This window comes from Phalangium opilio, unplaced genomic scaffold (assembly GCF_054372755.1).
Source record: "Phalangium opilio isolate 3A_F unplaced genomic scaffold, DU_Popi_V2 ptg000500l_1, whole genome shotgun sequence".
NCBI lineage: Eukaryota > Metazoa > Arthropoda > Arachnida > Opiliones > Phalangiidae > Phalangium > Phalangium opilio.
In genome coordinates this window covers 262302-289290 of record NW_028324238.1, presented here as the reverse complement: position 1 = coordinate 289290, position 26989 = coordinate 262302, and the positions used below count along the sequence as shown (strand labels likewise).

The window sequence follows — 26989 nt, the reverse complement described above, 5'->3', positions numbered from 1 at the left end:
GGAGCTCCAGAGTCTGGGTGACGTCGAGGACTATTATATTCCACGAAAGTTCCAACTAAAAGAAGTTCTTGATGAAGAATGTTTAAACCAAATGGACTATTCCGAATTAATAGCTCTAAACGATCCGCTTTTCGCAAATCAAGAAAACTGCGTCACAAATAACGAAGGAAGAGGATTTTCAACGTTTATGCGAACAAAATCCAAAGAAGAACATTCATTGGTTAAAGTTTGATTCAAATTCAAACTTAGTTTGGTACAAGTCACGTGGTAAACTGGATTATTTACGAAAGTACTTGGTCAAAAATCAGAGCTCTTCCTATTCTGAAGAAACATTGATAGAAAAATCTGGCAAATCATTGATAATTTCTGACATTCGTGGGATGGGAAAATCAACCGTGCTTTCTTTATTGGGCCAAGAAATGAAACTTAAATATCCAAATTATTGGGTAATTAGAGTCAACATAAACACGTGCACCATGACTTTAGAAACGGCAAAGAAAAATAAAATTTCCATCACAAATCCAAAAGAGTTATCGGAATTTATGCTGAAATATATCTTACCTTGCAGCGAAAATACGAAATTAGAAACTCCGTTGGAAGAAACGTTGTTCAAAAATTCCTTAACCAATTACGGGAGATTGGTTTTACTTTTTGACGGATTTGACGAAATTAGTCCGATTTATGATCGCCAGGTTATAAAAATGGTAGAAGCGTTGATGAAAACTCGTGTCGACAAAATTATAATATCAACTAGGCCATATATCAAGGATCAGTTGGAAAATTGTTTGAGCACTTGGGCCCATACTATGGTACCATTTTCGAAAGAAGCTCAAGTGGAGTTCATTGTTAAATATTTGCAAAAACATTTCAATATCCTGTATATAAAATTCCCGGGAACGCTTGAAGATTTGAAGAAATACGTCTCAACATCAATTGACAATTTATCCAAGTCTATAAAAGATAACGAAAGACAGTTTATGGGAGTTCCATTACAATTGGAGTCGTATATGCTCCGTAACATTTCAAATGGCCAATTCGCAATGATTGATCGTATCGTTAATGGATTTATACGAAAATTTCACTCACGGTAAAATAGAAATTTACTATACCGAAAAATGTTCACCCACGGGCGGTAACTTAGCTACGAACAATGCGCTAAAAAGTAACGAAACACTAATACTTCAGAAACACAGACAATACGCCCTTCAACTTTTACTGCCTGAAAACGTGTATGAAGAATTGAATTACCCCGAACTTGAGGACGACGAAGGCCTACTTGAGGATTCACTTTTAAAAGCGGGAGTTTATATCGGAAACCTGACGTTTATAGATCGAACCTTTGCTGAATATTTCGTAGTGGATTACCTTTTGTATCTAGCTAAAAATAGGAAGAGAAACGCCTGGAATAAGCTGTCAATTTCGACTCGAGAAATAATGTTAAAAGAGGAATTTACAGCGATTCGAACCTTCCTTGAGGTGCTCATTCGAAATGACAAAAATTCCAAGGAAACTGAGAGGATTTTACGAAGTTACGTCGAATTCTTACGCAAGAATTATCCTCAAAAGAAGTGCTACAATGCCTCTAAAGAAACCGTTCTACACGTACTAATCCGCGAAGGTCAACTTGATACTCTCAGCAACTTGATCAACATTTTATCCAAAGATAACCAAAGTCTGTTAGAGTCTTTTTAGTTCAGTATCGGGAAAGACAAAACGAAAACGTTGAACTGTGGATTTCTGATGGTTCCCGTGGATTCTTTTCGCCTTTGTACTTGGCTTGCCGGTTTGGTTATACTGAAATCGTCGAGAAGCTATTAGAAGCCGGAAGTGACGTCAATCCACTAAAGTTTGACAGATTTAATCCATTGTATGTAGCATGCGAATTTAGTCGTACGCAGAAGGATGCCGATGTTGAACCAAGGCCTGATATAGGTAAGATCCAATGATTTTATTTGTTTCTGCATTCATTAAAATGCATTGTTTTTTTTTCATCGATAATTTATTTCTTGCCAAAATTAATAATACAGAAATTCTCTCTTACATAGTTGGTTATAAGACTAAACTATTTTATCTACTGATTGTTTTTACTGAATTTTATATCCTTATATTTAAAGACACCAATATTTTTATCAGGGATATTAAAAACTGCCATATTTAACTGAAACCCGTTTTTCAAATCCGGAACACCGCCATTTTCGGTTTTTTAATTCTTTGGTTAAAATCGAAACTTTTATTTTGAGTTTATGAAATTGGAAAAAGGCCCGTTTTCCGTTGTTCTCGCATCACTATATTCACGTTTCATTAACTTGAATTTTATGCCCAGCACTTTGTAGTGATGCAGGGAGTCAGCGACTTCATTTTGTTTGCATGATTTCTGAAGGGTAAAAAAAGGGTGGTCGCCCGTTAATTTTCACACCTTGGAAACCTATAGCCCTTTTCCGCACAATTTTTACCTCTCCGTGTGACGTAGTCCAGGAGAGGTTCTGTAACGGCCGTGTCTGTCTGTGTGTCTGTCAGTCCGTTGTTACACCCACGTAACCGCGTTCGCAGTTTGCGTATCGCAGCAAACGTGTTCGCCATTTCCGAACTGCTTTCACAGTCACGGAAATGGCTCCTCTACTTGAGTTCACACACCACCATCTTCTGGTCTTTGTCCATCCCACACGGACACTAGTCTGTACATACTGGCTTCTAATCACCACCATCTTCTGTTCTTTGTCAATCCCACATTGACACCCGTCTGCACTTACACTGGCTTCTAACACCACCATCCACTGGTCTTCCGTCTATTCCACATAGGCACCAATCTGCATCATTGGCTTCTACTCCATTATCATCGTTTGGTTTTAGGATATACGCAGCGATCAGCTAGGGTTACGAGAAACGTCTAGCCTCCCTAAGGTGGGATCGACCACCGAAGGTTTTCGCAATTGCGCTTTTTCCTTACTATTATAATGGAAACGAATCGTATATATACCCCAAAATTTGAAGAAAGCGGGACGAGGGGTACCCTTCACTTTAAACATCAATATTAGCAAAGTTTGAGAAGATAATAGGTATAACTTAATTTTAAACGATTTAACTATTATTAATGTTAATTATTGAAGATTAAAATAATTCAAAATAATTATATTTATTTAAATATTAAAGATAAACCTCTCGTGCAAAGAGAGAGATTATCATTGCCTCCTATATCTACCAAGGCCCGTGCTTGCGATATATTTCCTTCATTGCCTCCTATATCTATCAAGGCCCGTGCATTGTGATATATTTCATTCATTGCCTCCTATATCTATCAAGGCACGTGCATTGTGATATATTTCATTCATTGCCTCCTATATCTATCAAGGCCCGTGCATTGCGATTTATTTTTCAAAACAACAACAAAAATGGGAAGCTCCTCACAGAAACATAATAATTTCTTTTCTCTGTATATGAAATGAAAATATGGATAATATTGCGCTCCTTTAATGGTATGAATCCTTGCCTGTCTATTAATATTTTACGTAGGAGTAATACGTTTTTAGCGAAGTCTAGAGAGGATAAACATAAGCGAGATTGTTTCGGAAAAAAAATACTGCTTCCACTAATGGGTTTATACTCCTTGTTACTGTTGTATAGAGTAATCATGATAAAAGCTTAAAAAATTACGAGAGGACAGAACTTTTTTATCCTCTTTTTATTCTTAATAAGAATATAAAACATTTATTTTGTATCAAAAAATATTTTTTGGTGTTAAGATTGCTTTAAAAAAATCCAAACGGTTAGGCATTGGTAAAAAAGACAAATGATATTTTTCAAATCTAATGAGATAACGCCCACCTAGTTGAAAATTGCCCTTTTTTATCCGCGGGAGCCATTTTTAATGAGAATTTAGATGCTAGTAGGTTGTCAATTAAACTACTGGTATATTATTGTTTTTGGAAATTGGATATTAAGTCAAATTAGGTGGTTGTAAGAGCCAGCAGGTTTTTGCCAATTCTTTTTGTGAGTATTTGATTTTTGTATGTAAAATGGAGGAAGATTATGTTGAGAGTAATGATGAAATGCGGAAGCGCAAAGCGCGGGAAAGGATGAGGGCAAAAAGGTCGACGTTTTTATTGGATACTTGAGGTTATATAATCTTTTCGACACGGAGAGGTAATATTTTGGTTTTCCCAACTTGTTTACCTCTCCGAGTGACGTATGTCACGGAGAGGTTCTAATTTCGACGTGTCTGTGTGTGTGTGTCTGTCTGTTGTTATTGACTTACACCCCAGGGGACCGCGTTCGCAGTTTGAAAATCGGAGCAAACGTGTTCTCAATTTCCGGAAATTGTATTACACTTACAGGTTATTACTACATTGCCTGTCTAACACCAACAGCCTCTGGTCTATGCCCATCCCACCTGGACACCAGTCTGTACACACTGGCTGCTAATCACCACCCTCTTATGGTCTTTGTCCATCCTACATGGACACCAGTCTGTACACACTGGCTTATAATCACCACCGTCATCTGCTCTATGTCCATCCCACATGGACACCAGTCTGTACTTACTGGCTTCTAACACCACCATCTTCTGGTCTTTGTTTTTGTGCATCCCACATGGACACCAGTCTGTACACCTGGCTTCTAATCACCACCGTCATCTACTCTATGTCCATCCCACATGGACACCAGTCTGTACTTACTGGCTTCTAACAACACCATCTTCTGCTGTTTGTTTTTGTCCATCCCACATGGACACCAGTCTGTACACCTGGCTTCTACTCCATCATCATTCTTATGGTTAAGACATACGCGGCGATCGGCCAGGGATACGAGAAACGTCTGGCCTCCCAATGGTGGGGCTTCCACCAAAGGTTCACGCAATTGCGCTGTTCTTATCTATAGCTGCGATTCGAAACCCTTATATACTACCTATTTGAATAAGGCGAAGCAACCGGCGTATGCTTCATTTCAAACGCCAATATTAGTCAAGTCTCTCAAGAATGTTTAATTGTTCTTTATCAAAACGATGTAACGCTCAATAAGGCGAACAACTAACGAAGAAAATAATTAATATTAATTATATTTATTTTAATATTTAAGATAATCTTGTTTCTCAACTCAAAATTAATACGGAACGAGTTAAAAAGCAGTCTATGCTTTTGTCTCTGTGTGTCCGGCCATTGTTACACTAGTGCGTCGCGTTAGCAGTTAGCCTTGTGTTGATGTGTTAAGAAATCATACAGAACCTTAATATTCCCTTTTTCCATAATATAAAGTGAATATGTGGAAGTATTTTTCGTAATTATGATGCATTTAGTACTTTTGTAGCTTTAATGCTCTGTTTCATTTTGATTTTCCAAAGATTGTTTTTAATATTGTTATTTGAAATGGCTGTTTATATATTACTTAAGCTATACTACATCTGTATATAGAATAATCCTTGGTTTAGTGATTTCATGAAGAAAATTAAGACTGAGACTCCGGCGGGTATATCAAGTATTATCCGCAATAGGCTTAGTGAAACAAAGAGGAAATAATTGAGGCCTGAGGTGAAGTAAACTTTGGGCTTTGATTTTCGTGTCTGAAATGAAGAGACATCAACGGTTCAGAGTGAGCCGAAAGTTAAATACACTCTTAAATAATCAGGTTAAGATTTTATAATAGAAGAAAAGATCATGGTGGCAATTAAAATGGTAAAAGGGCTAATGGTAAACGGGTAGTAGCTACAGACTTTATATTCTCTTTATGGTGCGCATTGACTATTAGTGCGTCTAGCTACAATATAGCTTTGGTGTTATTTAACGTTAACATTCATGTTGGCAAACTAAGAATATTGTTGAATTGAGACGAGACGATAGTGTTTACACTGCAAACTAGTTGTGAATGTAGCTATCAGAATATACGGTAAAGAGCTGAAGCGTAGACTTCATTTCCTGTTCTTTCCCCATTGACTGATTTCCATATGTCCAAGATTTATACTTATTGGATGTAAAATGTCGTCTGCTTTAATGTATATTCGCTATGCTTGGAATACTGCTTCAATATTTCGTAAATATTTACTTCAAAAAAGAGAAATAATTCCATATCTAGGTAAATAAGTTTGTAGTAGTAGACCTCTAGACTCGGAGAGGTAATATTTTGGTTTTCCCAACTTGTCGTAACTCATTTCCCCACAGTTTGCAAATAAATAATTTTTATTTTCTTGTTGATTACATTTTAAAACCCTCAAACTTATGCTGCCGGTCCATTGGACGGAATAAAACTAAAATGTGATGTTTTATGATCATAAATATTTGATGCTATTTAACGATAGATTTATTTTTAATGCAGTTTTTACAAACGGAATTAAAAAATGCATCTTTAAATTCTATTTTTTAAAAAACATTCTTGGTTTAATCCTTAATTACGTTTATCAATACACTTTTATATATCGATAGTGTTATTGCAATGATCAAATCACAAGATTAATACAGAGAGAATTTATAATAGGGAGTGGAAGCTCTTGCCCTTGACAGTGCTAAATACAATGTAGCTCAAACAAGTAGACTGCGTCGCTAAAACTGGCCAGGTAAATTTCCGGTCTATTGACTCTCCTTTAATTTTAAAGTTTGCCCTCAATCCCTGTTGGTTGTACAATTACCCAATAAGGGTTCGCGATTTCGAGTGCGACTGGCGCCATTTTTAGTTATTTTAAGTCAGACGTTTCCCTCTCCCAAAAAAGGTAGTGCGCATCTCCCCTAGACCCTCCCGCAACATTCTAGACCCACCCTAGAGGGAGGGCCACAAAAAATTATACCGGAAATAGACCTGGCCAGTTTTGTTGATTTTTGAGCTACATAATAATCCTCAGTTTCCACTCCCTATGATAAATTCTCTCTGACGTAATATAGGCGGCGTTGCTTCAAAGGCCTAAGCTAGCATGAAAAACCCGCTATTTTTTTGAATTGGATTTGCGTGGTCACGTGTTGCGCGTAACCAATGTAACTAGGTGCGCCTGCACGAATCTCCCATCGGAGAGGCCGAAACCCTGAGCTCTAAGAACGGGCAGTCGAAGACTCCTTCACCCCTATGTCCTCCTAGAAAGTGTCACCGTAAAGCTCATGGCCAACTTAGATAACCTTCTTTCGGCTGTAGAAGGCCTACCAGAGAGAGTAGAGGCCAGTTGACCGAATTAATTCGGTCAACTGGCCTCCTTTACGTAGCCCCATTTGTTGCCCCCCCCTTTTCTATCTATCTCTTTCCTCTGGATGGTACAGGACCTGAAGGGGGAAAATATTGTTAAGGGGGGGGGGTTGATGACGTCACGTATCACGTGATTTTGTTGGCGGGAAATTTGAATTTATAGAGGATTTTTGGTGTATCGGTATGACGTCACGTAATTTATTGGTGTTGAAGGTATTCAGTGTCACTTAACTCTAGTGGTATTTTAGGATATTGTGTACATTTAGGGGATGATTTATTGGTAATTCTATAGGTTCTGTAGGCCCTTTCTACACCCACCTTTCCCGTAATGCTATTCTCTGTATGATTTTAAGGTATCTCCATGGATGCTTATGTTATTAGTATATTACAAGAACTAGATTTAATTGAGATAAGGTTTACACTGCAAAAGGTACCCATTAAGCTACGACTAGGTTCTAGGTGTACTCATGTTTTGTATTGTTATTATTTGATATATCTTTATGATATTGTATACATTTATGGTGTGATTTATATAGATTCAGTAGGCCCTTTCTACACCTACCCTTCCCTTGTTGTTATTATTTGTATGATTTTGAGGTCTCTCCATGTATGCTTATGTTATACTAAAGAACTAGTTTTAATTGAGATAGGGTTTACATAGTTTATTGAAGAAGGTTCGAATACGACGCGGTTCTAGGTGTACTCCTTTTGTGTATTGGTTATTGAGTTACAGGGTTAAAACAATAGCGCATTTTAATATCATAAAAGGGGAATTACGGCAGTTTTTACACAACTTGGTAGCTGGCAATCAGTTAAAATGAACAAATATTACTATAAAACATCATAAAATGCTGATCCTAACTAAAGTATACACGAATATAGCTAGACTGCTTCATATATTTTCTAATTAGCACACATTTTAAGCGACATTTTAATCAAAAAAGAATTACATATACCGCAACACATGATTTCCTACTAACCTTGTCAACAACCTTTCTCTCCAGAGTTCGGAAGTGAAATGACTCTCTATAGTTTACAAAATCCCCTTTTGGCCACCCAGGTGTGTGTTATATGACATTAACGGGGATGAGGGGGTCGAACATGGTTCATAACAAAAGAATTTATCCCAATCTGTTTTTTTTTACTTATAGGTAAACACGTTCAGACGTGTTGTAATGGCTTTGAGGGGGGGGTGGCAGTGCCACTAGATTCCTTGCATTGCTATCAATGGAATTTATATTTAGAGTGATTTATGAATCACTACCAACGTGTTAAGACATTCCATCTGTTTTTTAGTTATACGTAAACATGTCCAAGCGTGTCTTAATGGCTTTTGGGGGGAGGGGGTTGAACCATTTGTATTGAATCAATGGAATTTATATTTAGAGTGATCTATTGCTTTATTAATAGGGGCTGGTGATTCATCCTACGAGTGGGGTTTCAAGCATTTAATTGATTACAGGTGTTTGCCCCGAGGGCATTATTAGGACGAGTCTCAACAAGTTTGAGATGTTTCCGTTGCGTCAACAGAAAGGCAATATATCATTAGACCGAAGCATTGACCTAAACGTACTATATTTATCAAAATTATCGGCAGCGTAAATCAAAAATTTGTGGAAAACGTAAAAACGGTATTGAAAGAAGCATCATTCACAACGCATTTCGTGTTAAAAGTAAAAAACAATCGAAACGTTTTTGATCAACCACGTTACATTTTTTCGCAACGAAATTGAGCATTTAAAATTCTTAAAAACCCATAGGAATACATGGTAAATTGAATAGACCACCGACACGAAATCAGTCATGCACGTGACAATTGACTGACACGGAACGAGTCATTTGAAAAACATTTCAAATTAATTAAAACGTTTCGATAAATTTTAGCAAAATTTATCAAAATTACTCTATGTTTCACCATAAACACTTTTGATTTAGCAAAATTTCACCAATTTTTTTCTATTTAAATAAAAATTTAATACCTCTTAACCCCCCCCCCCTCTTCGCAGTAAATAGTATAGCAATGTTTTACTATAAAGAGACTAAGTTAATTAAACAAAGTATTTCTTAGGAAACGTCCATCCATTCGAGCACGAGTATTAAAATACCCAAAGTATATGTTTACAATGTCGAATCATCTACATAGTTTCACACTAGAATATCACTGTTATTTACACTGTTCTAGGGAAAAACACAGATTTTAACTAACACCTTTAGAAAAAACATACTTCCCTATTTACTAAAGCAGAATATAGCACCAGCGAAAAGTTCAAAGTACAACACAGAGTGTCATTTAGCTAATGTCAGTGCATGAATCGTGGATCTCTAGCAATAGAAGGAAAAATTGTTCGCAACATTTTTCTATAAAAAATGCTTATTTGGGTTTCCTAAATTCCCCAAAGAAGTGCATACAAAGTTTGAAAAAGTACTGACTTCAGTTAATCCAACTCACTTCGTTTCTTTAGTTGCCTTAAAATGACGAAACGAGTCATTTGAAAAAGAGTTCACATGACTAAAAACGTTGCGATGATTTTCGCAATATATTTATCAAAATGATTCGATGAAAAGCATATTTTCATTAATTTCAGAATCATTAATTTCAATACATAACGCGATGGTGTTGCAGACTTAAGGAATTTAATTTTCTATACCTCAAAACTAACTTTACTCTTATCGTTGCAATTTATTTATTTATTTAAGAAGGCTCGAGGGATAGGGTCGTGAAGCCTGCAGGGCTTGGGTACGACCCCCCTCCATGGCACAAGAGTCTAGATACAATACGAGAGTATACAAACGGGGGAATATTACAAACCGAAACGTACAAACGGATTAACAAAAGAGAGAAATCTTACGAAATGGTTAAGTTTAAACATTCAGTTATGGCATTAAAATTGTTCCTTACTAGTAAATTTGAATATCATGAAAAATACGGGTTTTTACACCAATAGTTACAAAATTTGACGACTGCTTTGATTAAATTTAAGATGATAACACTAGTATTAGTGGTTAGGGTCGCTCATTCTTGATATGTTCAGACTTTAGGGTGGTGCTTCCCTCGATTGTTGTCTGATGCTCATAGCTTTTTTTAGATACATTGGAATTTATTGTCCTTTCTTTAATTGGACCACCCACCTGGTTTTATGACATTAAAGGGGGAGGGGGAAGAGGTCGAACTTGATCCATAACAAAAGGATTTATCCCCATCAGTTTTTTATTTATACGTAACCTCGTTCAGACGTGATGGCTTTTAGGGGCATGGTCGAACCATTTGTATTGTTAGGAATGGAATTTATTTTTTGATTTATTGTTTTGTTAGTTGATGACTCTTCCTACCACGAAACATTTAATTCAAGGGGTTTGCCCCGCAGTCATTATCCTGACAAGTTTAAAAGGCCTTTTTGGTGCGTTAACCGAAACCATGAAAATATATGAGTATTTTTCCAGAACTATAGACTAGGAGACTAATTTCGTTCTTTTTTTAAAGATGCCCGAAATAACGCTCTTTTATCATCTTTAACATAGCAAATAATGTAACAAAGCTATCCTAAATACCCCATTTTACCTTCAATCTGTCAGCTAAATCAAAAACTTTCAGTGCTTACATCTCAAGTAAATGATGTATCAATCTAGGATTAATCAAAACATTTGTTAAAAAACAGTACATTTTTTAACCTTTTTATCGCAAACCATACAATATATTGTGATTTTCCCGCTCGACGAAGTCTCTTAATCCGATATTAAATAATTGGGGGTTCAACATTGTTAACAAGTTGGGTCGAGTAAAACATTTCTTGTCAGATATTTACGCCTATACAGAACTTTGATGAGATTAAGATTGATTTTGCAGAAAAATCATGCTCAAATCCTTTTGTTTCTCACAAAGTCTTTAATCTTTTTAGTGGGATTAACAGGTGTATTCAATTAGGGTTTACAAATAAACGTTAGAAGAAGAAACATTGTTCTGTGCTGTTTTTATTACAGAATGATAAACTATACGTCCACATGATACGAATGCGTTAACATTTTTAAAATTTGGTGTTCCAAAGTCTTAACCCCTTTTCAGGGTTAATTAACAACTAGAATTCTTTGTACATATAGGACCAAATTGCTCTGGGTTTAGCTTTCTTTATTTACAAACCTTTCACAATCAATTGTGTCCCTTTTAAAGGTACTACAGTCTATCACTACACTAGCCAGTAGCTAAAATTATCTTTGTACTCTGAAATCATCCCAATCAACCTCAATTATTATACACATTTACGCCTTTTGTTATACGAGTTTTGTATACACATCGGTGGAGAAAGGAAAGGTCTTTTGTTCTAATCCATGCGAAAGACGCCTAATGTTTGCTATTCGACTTGTTTTGAGAATTTCATTCCTTTGATAAACCTTTTCATAACGAATACTAGCTCAGTGGCCACTGTCTCTTCTTAAAAAGTTTAGAAATTTAGCCTCTTAAGGAATTAAATACGTTATATTTAAATGTCTAGTTGCTAGCTGGTTAATGAAATATTTTATTACCTATTCCGTAAACACGTTCAGGCAATGTCTTTAGGAGGTGGTTGACCCGTGCTATTGCATTGTTATGAACGGAATTTATTTTGGGGATTTAATGCTTTTTTTAATTGTGTAGGCTGACTTCTCTCCTCCACATTCATAGTGTTATTCATGACCGTGGGAAACTATAGGGTCATAGGTTAGCTTAAGGTAGAGTTGAAAGTAACATTTTGAAATATGTACAATGGTTTTATGACCTGTTAGAGAAATTCGGAATGTTGTTATTTAACAGACTTGAAGATAACAAAGGATATTATCAGATTTGAGAATCTCTAGACACACCATGTTTTTTAATTGATTTATTACAAGTATTGTCCCTTATTTGCGGTGTTTGTAAGAAAAATCTATTTATATCCCACTCTTTTGTTGACATTTTATTTGACATAAAGCAAATCCATCGTTCTTTTGTTATAAAAATGGTAAACTGTTGACAGTTGTGTGTCAAAAATGCACAGTTAGAAAACATCTGGTGACTGATAAGATCAAGCAATAAATCATGCTATTGTTAAATGATTGAGGAATGTGGGCGTGTCTATTAAGAAATTTCGTTAGCTTAAGGTAGCATTTTTTTTGAAAAATGTACAATGGTTTTTATGACCTGTTAGAGAAATTCGGAACGTTATTATTATTTATCAGACGTGAAGATGCCAAAGGATATTTTCACAATTGAGAATCACTAGAAACTTTTTTACACACCATGTTTTTTATTTATTACCCCAATAAAATCGTCCCTTATTTGCAGTGTTTATAACAAAATTCTATTTAGAGGCCACTCTTTTGTTGTTAATTTATTTGACAAAAAAGCAAATCCAGCGTTTTATTTTATTATAAAATCGGTAAAATATTAACAGGCTTGTGTCAGAAATGCATTGTGAGAAAACATCTGGTGTCTGCTAAGCAATAAATCAGGCTATTGTTAAACGATTGAGGAATGTGGGCTTGTCTATTAAGAAATTTAGTATAAAAGGGGCCGAGGAAATGATCAAAATACACAGTCGATCTTCAAACACCGAAAGCTAAACATGGATCCTGAAACTCTTCGTAGAACGTTGAACGAACTGACTATAAATAGACCCTGGCCGTTACGTTTAATATATGAGTTTTATTTCTACCTATGCGCTTATCTGCGAATAGATCCGTTGTACGGACCGCAGACTCCACCACAACTCGTAGTACAGGATGACTTAAATGCTATTGAAGCTTGCCTCGACTTACTCGAGTATATGAAAACAGTTGCTCGAGTACCAGAGGACTGTAATACTATAGATGAATTGGAAAACCTAAGGAATCTGATTCCGAGTCCCTTAAGAACAGAATACGTAGATCGCATGGCTAAACGACAAGAAGAAATTGAGCTTGGTATACAAGAAGCTCAAATCGTCGACTTCAACAACTCGCAACATGATAGAGATATAGCCGCATTTTTAGACGGAAAAGATCAAGGACCACCCGCAAAGGAGATAGTATTGAACGATACCTTACCGAGGGAGCACGGATCTGAAGAGACGCTTTCTGACGATGATATCGACGTACAATGGGGAGGAGGAGAAACGGACCAGCCCATACCTATTGACAACGTGCCCTCTTGCGAGATAATGGGACAAAGTGAGAAATTTTACAAGCATTTTAACATGTATGGTCGGGAGGTAGTTCTTAGAATTACTGAAGACCCCGTAGCTAGTGTATGTACCGTAACCAAATGCATCCTTAGTAAGTACCTACCCACCGATTACGTTCAAATTACTTTAAAGAGTGCGGCAAATATTTGTAGGTCCGAACTAGAATTATCTTTTAGAAGAGCAGATCAAGTCGACCCTAATATTCTTTTTGACCAGCTTAGTGTTATGCTCTATGATGACGAAATGGAATCATTTTTCCTTGGTCCCGTTAAAATGTTTTTTAGCATTGTAAGATTGCCTGAGGGCCAAGGGCGCTCTGTAGCCCGAGGGATTAAACCCTTCAATCTATTCTGCAAAGATAGACGTGGTATTGTACGCATAGTCAGTTCTGATAACCTGTGTTTAGCCAAATCCCTTTGTGTAGCTATAGCGCATAGAGCTTACGCCGACGATACATCGGGTGACAAGACGCTAAAAACGCGATATGCAACTATATCTAAAATAGACCCAAAAGGCACACTACAAAGAAATGAGGCTTTAGATTTATGTTATAAGGCCGACGTAAGGGTTAGTGAGTGTGGGACTGTCGAATCGTTTGAAAGGTTCAAGTCTTATTTAAATCAATATTCGATTTTCGTATACAAATTCGAAAATAGCGTCCCTGTTTTGATTTTAGGCGAAAATGATCCTGATGATACTAGGCCCCGCCTCTTTTTATTGAATGAAAATAACCATTATAATGTTATTACAAATTTAAAGCCCCTTTTTAATCACGATCGATTCTGCGAAAAATGCCTCATCCCCTATAGGCGAATACAATCGCATAAATGTAACGACTTTTGTTTTAGATGCATGAGACCCACTATCTGCCAAGGCCCCAAGATAGCTTGTAGATTTTGTTTACGAAAATTCTTAGGCGATGACTGCTATCAAAGCCACTTAGCATCTTCCAGCAGTAAAAAGCCGCTATGTGAGCGCCTTTTTCACTGTAAAGACTGTTTAAAAATTATTGATTTTTCCCGAAGAACTGAGTTGCATACGTGTGATGAGATATATTGCCATGTCTGTAAGAAATATCAGCCGAGCAATCACTTATGTTTTACTCAAATTATCACAGACAAACCTCTGAAAGTGCCATCCGTTAAAAAGCCTAGACCTAATCAGCCAAACCTTATGTATATTTTCTTTGACGTAGAATGTATACAAACGAAGGCATGTCAGGAAAAGTTAGGAGCCTATGAACACCAGGCTATCCTGTTAGTCAGTATAACCGTGTGTGAGTTTTGTATAGATGAAACATCCCTAAATTTTAACTGTATTATGTGCGGGCAATTCGGACCTCGTAAACAACATTTCTCGTTGCATGCCGTTAAGAACGTCATCATACTGTCACATTTTGGCAGTAATTATGATAATCAGTTACTAATTAGGGAAATCATTAATAGAGATGAAAAATTCGTTCCGTCTTTGAAAATTAATGGAACTCGAATTTTAGAAATGAAATTGTTTAACTTGCTATTTCTGGATTCTTATAATTTCATCCCTGTAGCTTTAGCAAAGTTTCCCGCTACTTTTGGTATATCAGACGCCGCTAAAGGGTATTTTCCACATTTTTTATTCAACGTAATAGAACATAATTTTGATGTTAATAGACAAAACGAAACCAATTATGTTATAGAAACTAATCTCCCCCCTATCGAAGCTTATGGTTGTCAATATTTCACAAGGAAAAATCTAGATGCCTTCTTAAAATGGCATAGCTCCGAAGATAGTAAAGGTAAAGGTTTCGACTTCGTGAAGGAACTCAATTATTATTGTGAGAACGACACGGTTTTACTATTCCTAGGATGTTTAACTTTTCGTACACTACTCTTTAAAGTAACAGGCGTAGATCCATTTAATTGTGGCGCAATTACTTTTCCTGGCGTTTGCTCTTACGTATTTCGCAGGAATTATCTTAAACCCGATACTATAGGTATCATACCCGCTAATTATTATAGACTTAGCGAAAATCAGTCAATAGGAGCTATAGAATGGCTAGAGTGGACCGCACACAAACGAAATATATCTATCCAATCTTCCTTTAGAGGGAGAGAAACCAGAATACAAAAACTCAAAGTAGACGGTTTTTGTGAAACCAACAAGGAAATATTCGAGTACTGGGGGTGTTTCTATCATGGGTGTAAAATACACTTTCCTTTAAACAGAAACAAGGCTTTGCATGGAGACCCTGCTCAAACTCTGAATTCCAGATATTTTAGTAGTATGAACGTGTTAGCCAAATTTGAATCCCTCAATTATAGAGTAAATGTCAAGTGGGAGTGTGAATGGCAGCAAGAAAAAGCAAATAAACCAGAAGTAATAGAGTTTTTAAAATGTAATGACATTATGCCTAAAATAGCGAAAAGGTTGGACCCTCGTGATGCATTCTTCGGAGGAAGATGTTGCGCCACAAAACTATACCATAAAACAACAGGATCAGAGCGAATTCATTACGTCGATTTCACAAGTTTATACCCTTTCATTAACAAAACATCCAAGATACCTATAGGACATCCTGAAATCATATTAGATAACTTTCCTGACATATCTTCGTTTGATGGACTTCTTAAATGTGACGTCTTACCGGCGCAAAACCTAATTCATCCTGTTTTGCCTGCTCGTATTAATGGAAAATTAACGTTTCCATTATGTTACACATGTTGTAAAACCCAGTTTCAAGGCGATTGCGAACATACTACAGAACAAAGAGAATTGCGTGGTACATGGGTAGTAGACGAGTTACGTCATGCAGTAGAGAATGGCTACAAAATCACACGAATGTACGAGGCTTGGTCCTACAAAGTTACACAGTACGACCCCAAAACAAAACAGGGAGGGCTGTTTAAAGATTATGTTAATACCTTTTTAGAGTATAAAACCCTAGCTAGCGGCTTTCCAGCAGATTGCCAGGCTCAAGAAGATAAAGAGAAATACGTTAAAAGCTTCAAAGACGAAGAGGGCGTCGAACTAGATATCACGAAAGTAGAGAAAAATGAAGGCCTGAGGTGCCTTAGCAAACTCATGCTTAACTCTTTTTGGGGTAAATTCGGCCAAAAAACAAGACACACCTCCACCGAACTAATCAAAGATGCCTACAAATTATACGCACTAATATTAAATCCGGATATAGAGGTTAAAAGTCTATTAACAATTAACGAAAGCACAGTACTTGTAAAGTACGAACACATTATCGAAAACGAGATTGTGCACAAACACACAAACGTAGTTATCGCTTGTTTCACAACAGCTATGGCCCGATTACATTTATTAAAACATCTTGAAAAGGTCGGAGAGCTTTGTTTTTATTATGACACGGATAGTCTAGTGTACCTCTCGCCAGACGGCGCTCATTTGCTACCGACAGGCGATTATTTAGGGGAGCTCAAAAATGAATTAGAGTCCTATGGACCGGATGCCTATATTTGTGAATGGGGGAGTGGTGGACCCAAGAACTATTCTATGGACATTCTAGACCCTAAAACCGGCAAAATAACTAACATTATCAAAGTTAAAGGATTTTATTTAAACGCCTCTACAGAAAATTATATAAATTTTGAAACAATGAAGAAACTACTGGGGGTAAACAATGAAAGTGAGCCTCTAATGAACTCGGTTCAAGTCCCTATTGGCCCTCAAATCAGACGTCTGCAAGATCACACTCTGATCACGATCAACCAGACCAAAACATATCAGGTCGTAGTGGATAAAGTTAGAATAATATCTGATTATAAAACTGCCCCATACGGTTATATTAAATAGAATCATTGACATTTTCAACATAAGTTACTTGTATATATTTTAGATACCCAGTATCAGTATTTTAATTAGTATCTCAAGTATTATTTATAGTAATATTAACGTATTTCAACTAGTAACATGTAACAATATTTTAACGAATACGCAACGTTTTTGGTCCTATTTTTTTGCATTTAGTAAGCTTTTTTAATTAATATATATTAGCACTTTAGTCAATAAGTATTGAATTGTTTTGTATACGTGTAATTTTTATTTTTCGATGATAATTATAGTAACGTTTTTAGCCATATCGTAGTATTCTAAGGGAGCGGTAGCTCCCTTAGATAAGGCCTGATGACGGCTTTAATGTATAAGGAAGGTTTTTGGATTGGTTTTAACTTTTTTCGTATTAAGTTTATTGTTTCGAAATTTTTCTACTGAACTAAAATCCGGGCCCTTATTTTGTGGTAAAAATTTCAAGATGATCCACCTAATAGTTTATTTTATAAAGCATAAAGTTGCTAAGGGTGGTTTTCATTTCCATAAAATTAATCACAGATTTTGGCGAAAAACTAGAGAATCTCCATAGAAATAACATGGGAAATTTTCCAAACTTACCCATTTTGTAACTACCCTTACAAAAATAACTATACGTTTGATAGATTTGAAAACGGTCTTAAATGAAAGCCCCATTTTTAAAGTGGGCGCCAATTTTTGTTTCATTACGAAAAACAAAGTTTAAGTATTGTTTTTAATAGTTTTAAGTACCTGCTCCGAATTACGTGGTTTACCTTTAAACTGTGGAACTTAAGACTATTTTGCTTGGGTTAAGTAATAAAGAAAGTCATTCTAGGACTTACGTCGTTTTACTGCGGATAATCAAATTGGTAGGGCAATTTGCTAGCTTAATTGTCATTAAAACTATTGCGCGTCCAACTAATTTAGTTAATTAAACAAAATAAGCAATTAAAGATAATTAAACAAAATAAGCAATTAAAGATAATTAAACAAAATAAGCAGTTAAAGATAATTGCCAATTATAGGTAATTAAATTTTTACACGAGTCTAAACTATAACATCTGTTTGTGTACAAGTCTACGGAATCTGTTTAAGCGCAGACCTACAGAATATTTTTGTGCAAAGGAGTATAAAATCTCTTTGTGCAGAGGCCTATGCAATCATTTCGTGCACAGGCCTATGGAATATTGTTTTACACAGGCCTCTGGAATATTGTTTTACACAGGCCTATGGAATATTGTTTTACACAGGCCTCTGGAATATTGTTTTACACAGGCCTATGGAATATTGTTTTACACAGGTCTACGGAATGTTTTTGTGCAAATCTGCATGGAATCCTTTTGAGTATAGGAGTATGGAATCTTCTGTGCACAGGTCTATGGAATTTTTTGTTCATGGGTCTATGGTATATTTATGTGCACAAGTTTGAAGAATCTTTATTTGCACAAGTTTGAAGAATCTTTATGTGCACACTAGTCTGAAGAATCTTTATGTGCACACAAGTCTGAAGAATCTTTATGTGCACACAAGTCTGAAGAATCATTATGTGCACACAGTCTGAAGAATCTTTAGTTGCACACAAGTCTGAAGAATCAATATGTGCACACAAGTCTGAAGAATCTTTATGTGCACACAAGTCTGAAGAATCTTTATATGCACATAAGTCTGAAGAATCTTTATGTGCACACAAGTCTGAAGAATCATTATGTGCACACAAAAGTCTGAAGAATTTTTATTTTTCCAAGTGAAAAATCTTTATTTGCACAGGTCTACAACTTCTGTTTGTGCACAGGTCTACGACCTCTGTTTGTGCACAGGTCTATGGAATCTGATTTGCTCATTTCTATGACATCTGATTTGCTCATTTCTATGACATTTCTTTTTGCGCAAGTCAATAACATTTGTTTATGCTCAAGTCTAAAACATCTGTTTGTACACAAGCCTAAAACATCTGTTTGTGCACAAGTCTAAAACATCTGTTTGTACACAAGACTAAAACATCTGTTTGTACACAAGACTAAAACATCTGTTTGTGCACAAGACTAAAACATCTGTTTGTGCACAAGTCTAAAGCATCTGTTTGTGCACAAGTCTAAATCATCTGTTTGTGAACAAGTCTATAACACCTGTTTGTGGTCAATTCTATAACACCTGCTTGTGATCAATTCTATAACACCTGCTTGTGAACAAGTCTATAACATCTCTTTGTGCACAAGTCTATGACATCTGTTTGTGCACACGCGAGTGACTTCTGTCTGAGAAAAGGTCAACGGAATATTTTTGAGCACGGGTCTACGTATCATTTTTGTGCAAATGGGTATGGAATCTTTTTGAGAATAAGGGTTTGAAATCTGTTTGAGCATAAGGGTTTGAAATCTGTTTGAGCATAGGGGCATTGAAAATGTTTGTGCATAACTTTATGGAATCTGATGTGCACATGTCTATAACATCTCTTTTTGCGCGAGTCTCCGACATTTCTTTGTGCACAAGCCTGTGATTCTATTTGTGCACAAGTGTACGAAATATTTTTATGCATTGGTGTACGGAATATTTTTATGCACAATTGTACGGAATATTTTTGTGCACAGGTGTACGGAATATTTTTGTGTATAGGTGTATGGAATATTATGGTGAAAATGGATTTGGAATATTTTTGTGCACAGGTGTACGGAATATTTTTGTGAAAATGGATACCGAATATTTTTGTGCACAGGTGTACGTGATAGTTTTGTGCACAGGTGAACGTGATATTTTTGTGCAAATGGGTAAGGAACATTTTTGAGCATAGGGATATGGAATGTTTTTGTGCAGAGGTCCATGGATTTTTTTGTGTACAAGTATATGGAATGTTTTTGTGCAGAAGTCCGTGGAATATTTTTGTGTACAGGTATATGACTCATGTTTGTGCACAAATCTATAGAATGTTTTGTACACCGGTCTAGGACATATGATTGTGCACAAGTCTATGGCATCAGTTTGTGCAAAAGTGTAAGGTATGTGTTTTTGCACAAATATTTGACATCTATTTTTGCACAAGTCCATGGTATCTGTGTGTACAGGTCTACAAAATATGTTTGTGCACAAGTCTGAAGAATCTTTATGTGCACAAGTCTACGGAATATCTTGTGCAAATGTCGATGACATCTCTTTTTGAGGAAGTCTATGAAATCAGTTTTTTACACAAGCATATGACATCTGTTTGTGCACAAGCCTATAACATCGGATTGTGCAAAACCGTGTGACTTCTGTTTGTGTACAAGTCTGTGGAATCTATTTGTGCACGAGTCTACGTAATATATTTGTGCGCAAATCTATGGAATCTGTTTATGCGCTAGTCTACGGCATCTGTTTGTGCACGGGTCTACGGAAAATGTTTGTGCAATGGGTGTGGAATATTTTTGAGCATATAGGGTATGGAATGTTTCTGAACAGGTCCAAGGCATGTTTTTGTGCACAGGTCCATGGAGTATTTTTGTACACAGGTCTATGTCACATGTTTATACAAAAGCCAATTGAATATTTTGTGCATAGGTCAATGGAATCTTTTTGTGCACAGCACAGTTTTATGAAATGTTTTGTGCGCAGGTCTAGGGAATATTTCTGTGCAAATGGTTATGGAATAGTTTTGTGCTATGGGTATGAAATCTTTATGTACACAGGTCTATGGAATCTTTAGCGCGCAGGTCTATGGAATCTTTATGTGCACAAGCATATATAATGTTTTGTGCACAGTTCCATGAAATATTTTGTCCACATCTTCATGAAATCTTTTGTGTTCAGGTCTATGGAAACTTGATGTGCACAAGTCTATAGAATGTTTTTTGTGCACATGTCTATGACTTCTGTTTGTGCACAAAACTATGGAATCTGGTTTGAACATGTCTATGACATCTGCTGTGCTCAAGCCTGTGACTTCCACAAGTCTACGCAATTTGTTTGTGCACATGGCTACGGAATCTGTGCACAGATCTCCGGAATCTGTTTGTACACAGGCCTACGGCATCTGTTTGTGCACAGGTTTACGGAATCTGTTTCCTTACAGGTCTACGGCATCTGTTTGTGCACAGGCCTACGGCATAATTTTTTGAGCACAGGTCTAGGGAATCTTTTGTGCACAGTTTTATGGAATCTCTTTGGGCCCAGGTCTATGGAATATTTTTGTGCACAGGTCTATGGAATCGTTTTGTGCAAATGGGTATGGAATCGTTTCGTGCAAATGGGTATGAAATTGTTTTGTGCAAATGGGTATGGAATCTTTATGGAAACAGGTCTATGACTTCTGTTTGTAAACAAGTCTAAGACTTCTGTTTGTGCACTAGTCCGTGGAATCTGATGTGCACATATCCTTGACATCTCTTATTGCGCAAGTCTATGATGTATTTTTTGTGCAAGTCTATGACATCTGTTTGTGCACAACCCTGTGACTTCCGTTTGTGTCCAAGTATCCGGAATCTGTTTGTGCACATGTCTACGGTATCTGTTTGTGCACATGTCTACGGTATCTGTTTGTGCACAGGTCTACGGAATATTTTTGTGCACAGGTCTACGGAATATTTTTGTGCACAGGTCTACGGAATATTTTTGTGCACAAGCCTACTGAATCGGTTTGTGCAGAGGTCTAAGGAATCAGTCTTTGCAAAGGCCACTGCATTTGTTTGTGTACAGGTCTAAAGAACATTTTTCTGCAAATGGATACGGGATATTTTTGTGCAAATGGATATGCAGTATTTTTGTGCACTGGTGTACGAGATATTCTTGAGCATATTTTTGAGCATAGGGGTATGGAATGTTTTTGTGCAGAGGTCCATGGAATCTTTTTGTGTACAGGTATATAACATCTCTTTTTGCACAAGTTTATGACATCTGTTTGTGCGTAAGTCTATGACATCATTTTGTGCGCAAGTCTATGACATCAGTTTGTGTTCAATTCTAAGGTATCTGTTTGTGCACAATTCTAAGGGATCTGTTTGTGCACAATTCTAACGGATCTGTTTGTGCACAAGTCTACGGGATCTGTTTGTACACAATTATATGACATGTGTTTTCATAAGTCTATGTTATCTACGAAATATGTTTGTGCACTAAGGGTTACCACAAATAACCTTGTAATAGTTATAGGAAAATAGGAAATTTACAATTGATTTACAGGAAATTATGGGAGACTAGCTGTTACCCGCGGCATCGCTTGAGTGTAGTAAGAACTTCCATCAAGTATGGGTATATTTTACTGAGTCGACTAATATTTTTGTAGCATCCTAGGAGCGAAGGCACTCGGCGTCGCCCATCAGGTCGTTGGGACATTTTTTATTACTTTACACGCAGACATTCTATAAAGAAAGGTTTTTAAATATCTGGCCGCCATTTAAAATGATGGCAACAAATCGATCCCGAAAGACCATATATATATATATATATATATAGGTTAAAGGAATCCAGTGTACTGAATATTTGTGAAATCGGTTGAAACTCACGGACTTTCTTACAAAGAGAAGATTTGTTACATTTCTGTGCGCCATTTATGAAGATGGCGGCGGATTGGAAAAATCTTTCTTAGTACGCGCCTACTACTTACGAGTAACGTTCCTCCAAATTTTCAGCCTTCTGGGGCCAGCGGTTTGGGCTGGGCGATGATTATCAGTCAGTCTGTCAGTCGGTCAGGACTTTGATTTATATAGATATAGATGTATAATTAAAAAACAGGAAAAGACAAGAGAACTACTCTTGAAAAAATAGCAAAATATAGGTTGCAAATGCTTTGAAAGTAATAAGACAAGATTTACAAAGGAGCTTTGGTTTAATTATAACCATAAGTTCGTAAGATATGTTACATAAATTTGTCACTGGAAACTGAGAGCTTGTCTCGAAGTGACGTAAATGAAACGTCATAGCTTCTCGTAAAGCGACGCCTGATGAGGCCCTGTCAAAGGCTTAGTACAGACTAAATAGGAAGATGGAGTAGAAAATCGCGTGTAGTCAATTCTCGCGTCGTTCTCGAACTAGCTCTCATTAAGTCTCTAGCATTTCGAAATATAGGAAGTGTCATACTTATGGAACGTAATCTTAGAAACATATGCTATAACTTTAAAACATCACAGACTTCCCTGACAAATATTTTTAGAGGCTTCCATAGCTTTGGTGATATATAACAAAACCAAAAGTGAGAGCGCACAAAATATCTACAATTTCAAAAAATCGGAAAATATAGGAAAATTATCGAAATTATAGGAACTAATAGGAAGACATCCGAAAATAGGAAAAATTATAAAATTTAGGAAATGTGGTCACCCAGCGCAGATCTACGGAATATGTTTGTGCACAGGTGTATAGATTGTTTTTGTACACAGGTCTACGTAATATTTTTTAGCCTAAGTCTTCGGAATCTATTTGTATTGTTGCATCCACTGTGCTTTGCACGTGAAAACGACGGGAAGGCAATTTGAGTTGGACTGGGCGTTGAAGCAATCAAGATTAATACTTCAATAATAGATGGTTAGGTAACTAATAAAAGCGCAACACCACAAGACTTATATGGAGCACCTGCTTTTCAGTATACGTTTTAAAATACTAGTTTCTAAACAGTTTTAATTCATATTAAGACTGAAGTAACAGATATTTATCAAAACTGTCTTTGTACACAAAGACGCGAAAAAGTAAGAGATAAGTGTAGAAAATTAATTGTTTGAAGTAACAGATATTCAAATTTTCATTTTTGAAGACGTGATTATAAAACATCAATTATTTTAAAAAATTTCTTATCTTAGTTTTTTTCACAAAAATTTCAGAGAAACTACCTTGATACTACTGTTTATTTTCGACAAACATTTGCTTCGAGGAAGTTCAAATACTCGGATATCTGAAAAATACAGCTAGTATTTATTTTTATATTTCAAAATTGAAAATATTGCGAACCGAAAATTACATTCGCCCTTTGACTGTGATGTAGTTATTAGAGTTAAAAGGATCTGTAGCTTTGAGAGATATACAACACGTCAATTTTTGAAACCTCGAAATCTTTAAAATAAACGAACACGTTTTGTTAAGTTTTCATGCTTGTTTTATTTTGTCTGCTATCAACAATTTTCTGCCCATTTTATTCTCCTTATAGGCCCGAATACTCAAACTAACTCTAAATTTTAAAAAGAAAATAAAATGCATACGTTTTCTATTTTTAAAATGATGCACATGTTTAAGGATAAAATATTTTACTTAAGGAATTTTGGTGAAAAAAACTAAGATAAGAAATTTTTTCAAATAATTGATGTTTTATAATCACGTCTTCAAAAATGAAAATTTGAATATCTGTTACTTCAAACAATTAATTTTCTACACTTATCTCTTACTTTTTCGCGTCTTTGTGTACAAAGACAGTTTTGATAAATACGATAGGCTCTTAGTTTGACCCGAGCCGTCGTAGGTTTTTTAGTAATATTTCGTTATTTTTATCAGTAATCGTATATCAATATTTTAGCGTGTATAGAAAAATATATTTTTTCGTCAATCCTGTGAACCTTTTAGTTTAATAACTAGCCTAATATTTGTACTAAAATCGTATAATAACCATTGTAGCCTTTAAATCATATTAAAAGTAGTATTGCTATATTTTCTATGAAGGTACAAGGGTATATATGCACTTAATAATCTCGCATGCAGTAATATTGTTCTATTTTCTATGATTGTATATATGTGCTTAATCAGCTTGTTCTACGATTTTTTGAAGCTGTATAAATTTTGCATTTTAGTGAATTCGTTTGTTATCAAAACCATTGTAATTCGTATTTTCTAATGATGTTTTTCAGTAATGATTGCGTATTTTAACTGTATATCAATATTTTAGCGCGTATGAAAAAAATATAATTTTCAGTCAATCCTATAGAGGATTTTTAGTTTAATAATAATTAGTATTGTGCTTATGCATCATGTATTCTAGGTAATTCGTATTTTCGGATGCTTTTATTAGTAATATTTTGCATTTTAGTAAATTTGTTTGTTATCAAAACTAACGTAAATCGCTTTTTATGATGTTTTATAGTAATATTTGTTCATTTTAACTGATTGCCAGCTACCAAGTTGTGTAAAAACTGCCGTAATTCCCCTTTTATGATATTAAAATGTGCTATTGTTTTAACCCTGTAACTCAATAACCAATACACAAAAGGAGTACACCTAGAACCGCGTCGTATTCGAACCTTCTTCAATAAACTATGTAAACCCTATCTCAATTAAAACTAGTTCTTTAGTATAACATAAGCATACATGGAGAGACCTCAAAATCATACAAATAATAACAACAAGGGAAGGGTAGGTGTAGAAAGGGCCTACTGAACCTATATAAATCACACCATAAATGTATACAATATCATAAAGATATACCAAATAATAACAATACAAAACATGAGTACACCTAGAACCTAGTCGTAGCTTAATGGGTACCTTTTGCAGTGTAAACCTTATCTCAATTAAATCTAGTTCTTGTAATATACTAAAAATATAAGGGAAACATAAACATCCATGGAGAGACCTCAAAATCATACAGAGAATAGCATTACTAGAAGGGTGAGTGTAGAAAGAGCCTACTGAACCTATAGGATTACCAATAAATCATCCCCTAAATGTATACAATATCCTAAAATACCACTAGAGTTAAGTGACAATGAATACCTTCAACACCAATAAATTACGTGACGTCATACCGATACACCAAAAATCCTCTATAAATTCAAATTTCCCGCCAACAAAATCACGTGATACGTGACGTCATCAACCCCCCCCCCCTTAACAATATTTTCCCCCTTCAGGTCCTGTACCATCCAGAGGAAAGAGATAGATAGAAAAGGGGGGGGCAACAAATGGGGCTACGTAAAGGAGGCCAGTTGACCGAATTAATTCGGTCAACTGGCCTCTACTCTCTCTCCTACCATCTTCAGGGCCGGATTAAAGGGGGGGCCGAGGGGGAACAGGCCCCCGGGCGCAAAGCTTTTTGGGGCGCATTGAGTTCCGTTTTTTCCGACTTAAGGGGGCGCACACTATCTCGGCCCCCGGGTGCAAAATTGCTTAATCCGGCCCTGACCATCTTTGCTCGAGCCCCATGTTAAAGAACGACTAGCAAAAGAGCTCCCAGTTCCAACTTTCGCCGTTAGGTGCACTACCAACCTTGCTTTCCTCGTAATGCTTTTTCTATGGGGAAAAAATTCAAAAGTGGACTCAGTTTTAGAGCATTTTTAATATATTTACCGGTTTTTTTCGTGGCCGAATTTTAAATGAGAACATGGGGCTCGAGCAAAGCTGGCAGGCCTTCTACCCCCTCGTAATCTAAGTTGGCCATGGCTCAGCGGATTCATACACCGCGTAACTGCCAAAGAAATAGTTACCCCAGTTTTTAGCGCCCACGCGAAATATCTTACTCACTTCCGGTTTAGCACTATTTTTATCTTGTGATGTTTAGTTGTGATTAGTGTCAGTTAGAATTCCGTGGTTAAATTAAATAATAATAATCTAATCTAAGCTTTTGTCTATAATAACAAGGGGGTTATTATAAACTCCTGACTTAGGCCTAAGACCATTAACAATTAATGGTCTAAGCTTAGGCTATACTTCTGTGCATGATTAGTTACCATGCTCTTTCTTTTAACTAGGCATGACTCGAAAACACCCTGCCTCTTCAAACAACCACGTTAAAATTGCAGAACTTTTAATAAATGCCGGTGCTGACGTGAACTGTGGAAACTCTGAGGATAAAGAGACCCCGTTACACATTGTTTCATACCAGGGTCAAATTGACGTCGTGAAATTCTTACTAGAACTCAGCGCTATTTACGATTTAAAGAATGAGAAGGGTGAATCCCCAATGCACTTAGCCGCTTATGGGG

General features: G+C 36.2%; 2 protein-coding genes across 5 annotated transcripts in view; both read left to right on the top strand.

Annotated features, from left to right (window-relative positions):
- LOC149591742 (uncharacterized) overlaps window positions 1-26989 on the top strand; it is a 141166-nt gene that overhangs the window by 111296 nt on the left and 2881 nt on the right. The gene's annotated exons all lie outside the window — the stretch shown is intronic.
- Window positions 110-26989, top strand: LOC149591743 (uncharacterized). The gene is made up of 2 exons (XM_089861748.1): window positions 110-1932; window positions 26756-26989. The coding sequence occupies exon 1, from the start codon at window positions 1060-1062 to the stop codon at window positions 1690-1692; it is 633 nt and encodes a 210-aa protein (XP_089717874.1). The 5' UTR covers window positions 110-1059; the 3' UTR covers window positions 1693-1932; window positions 26756-26989.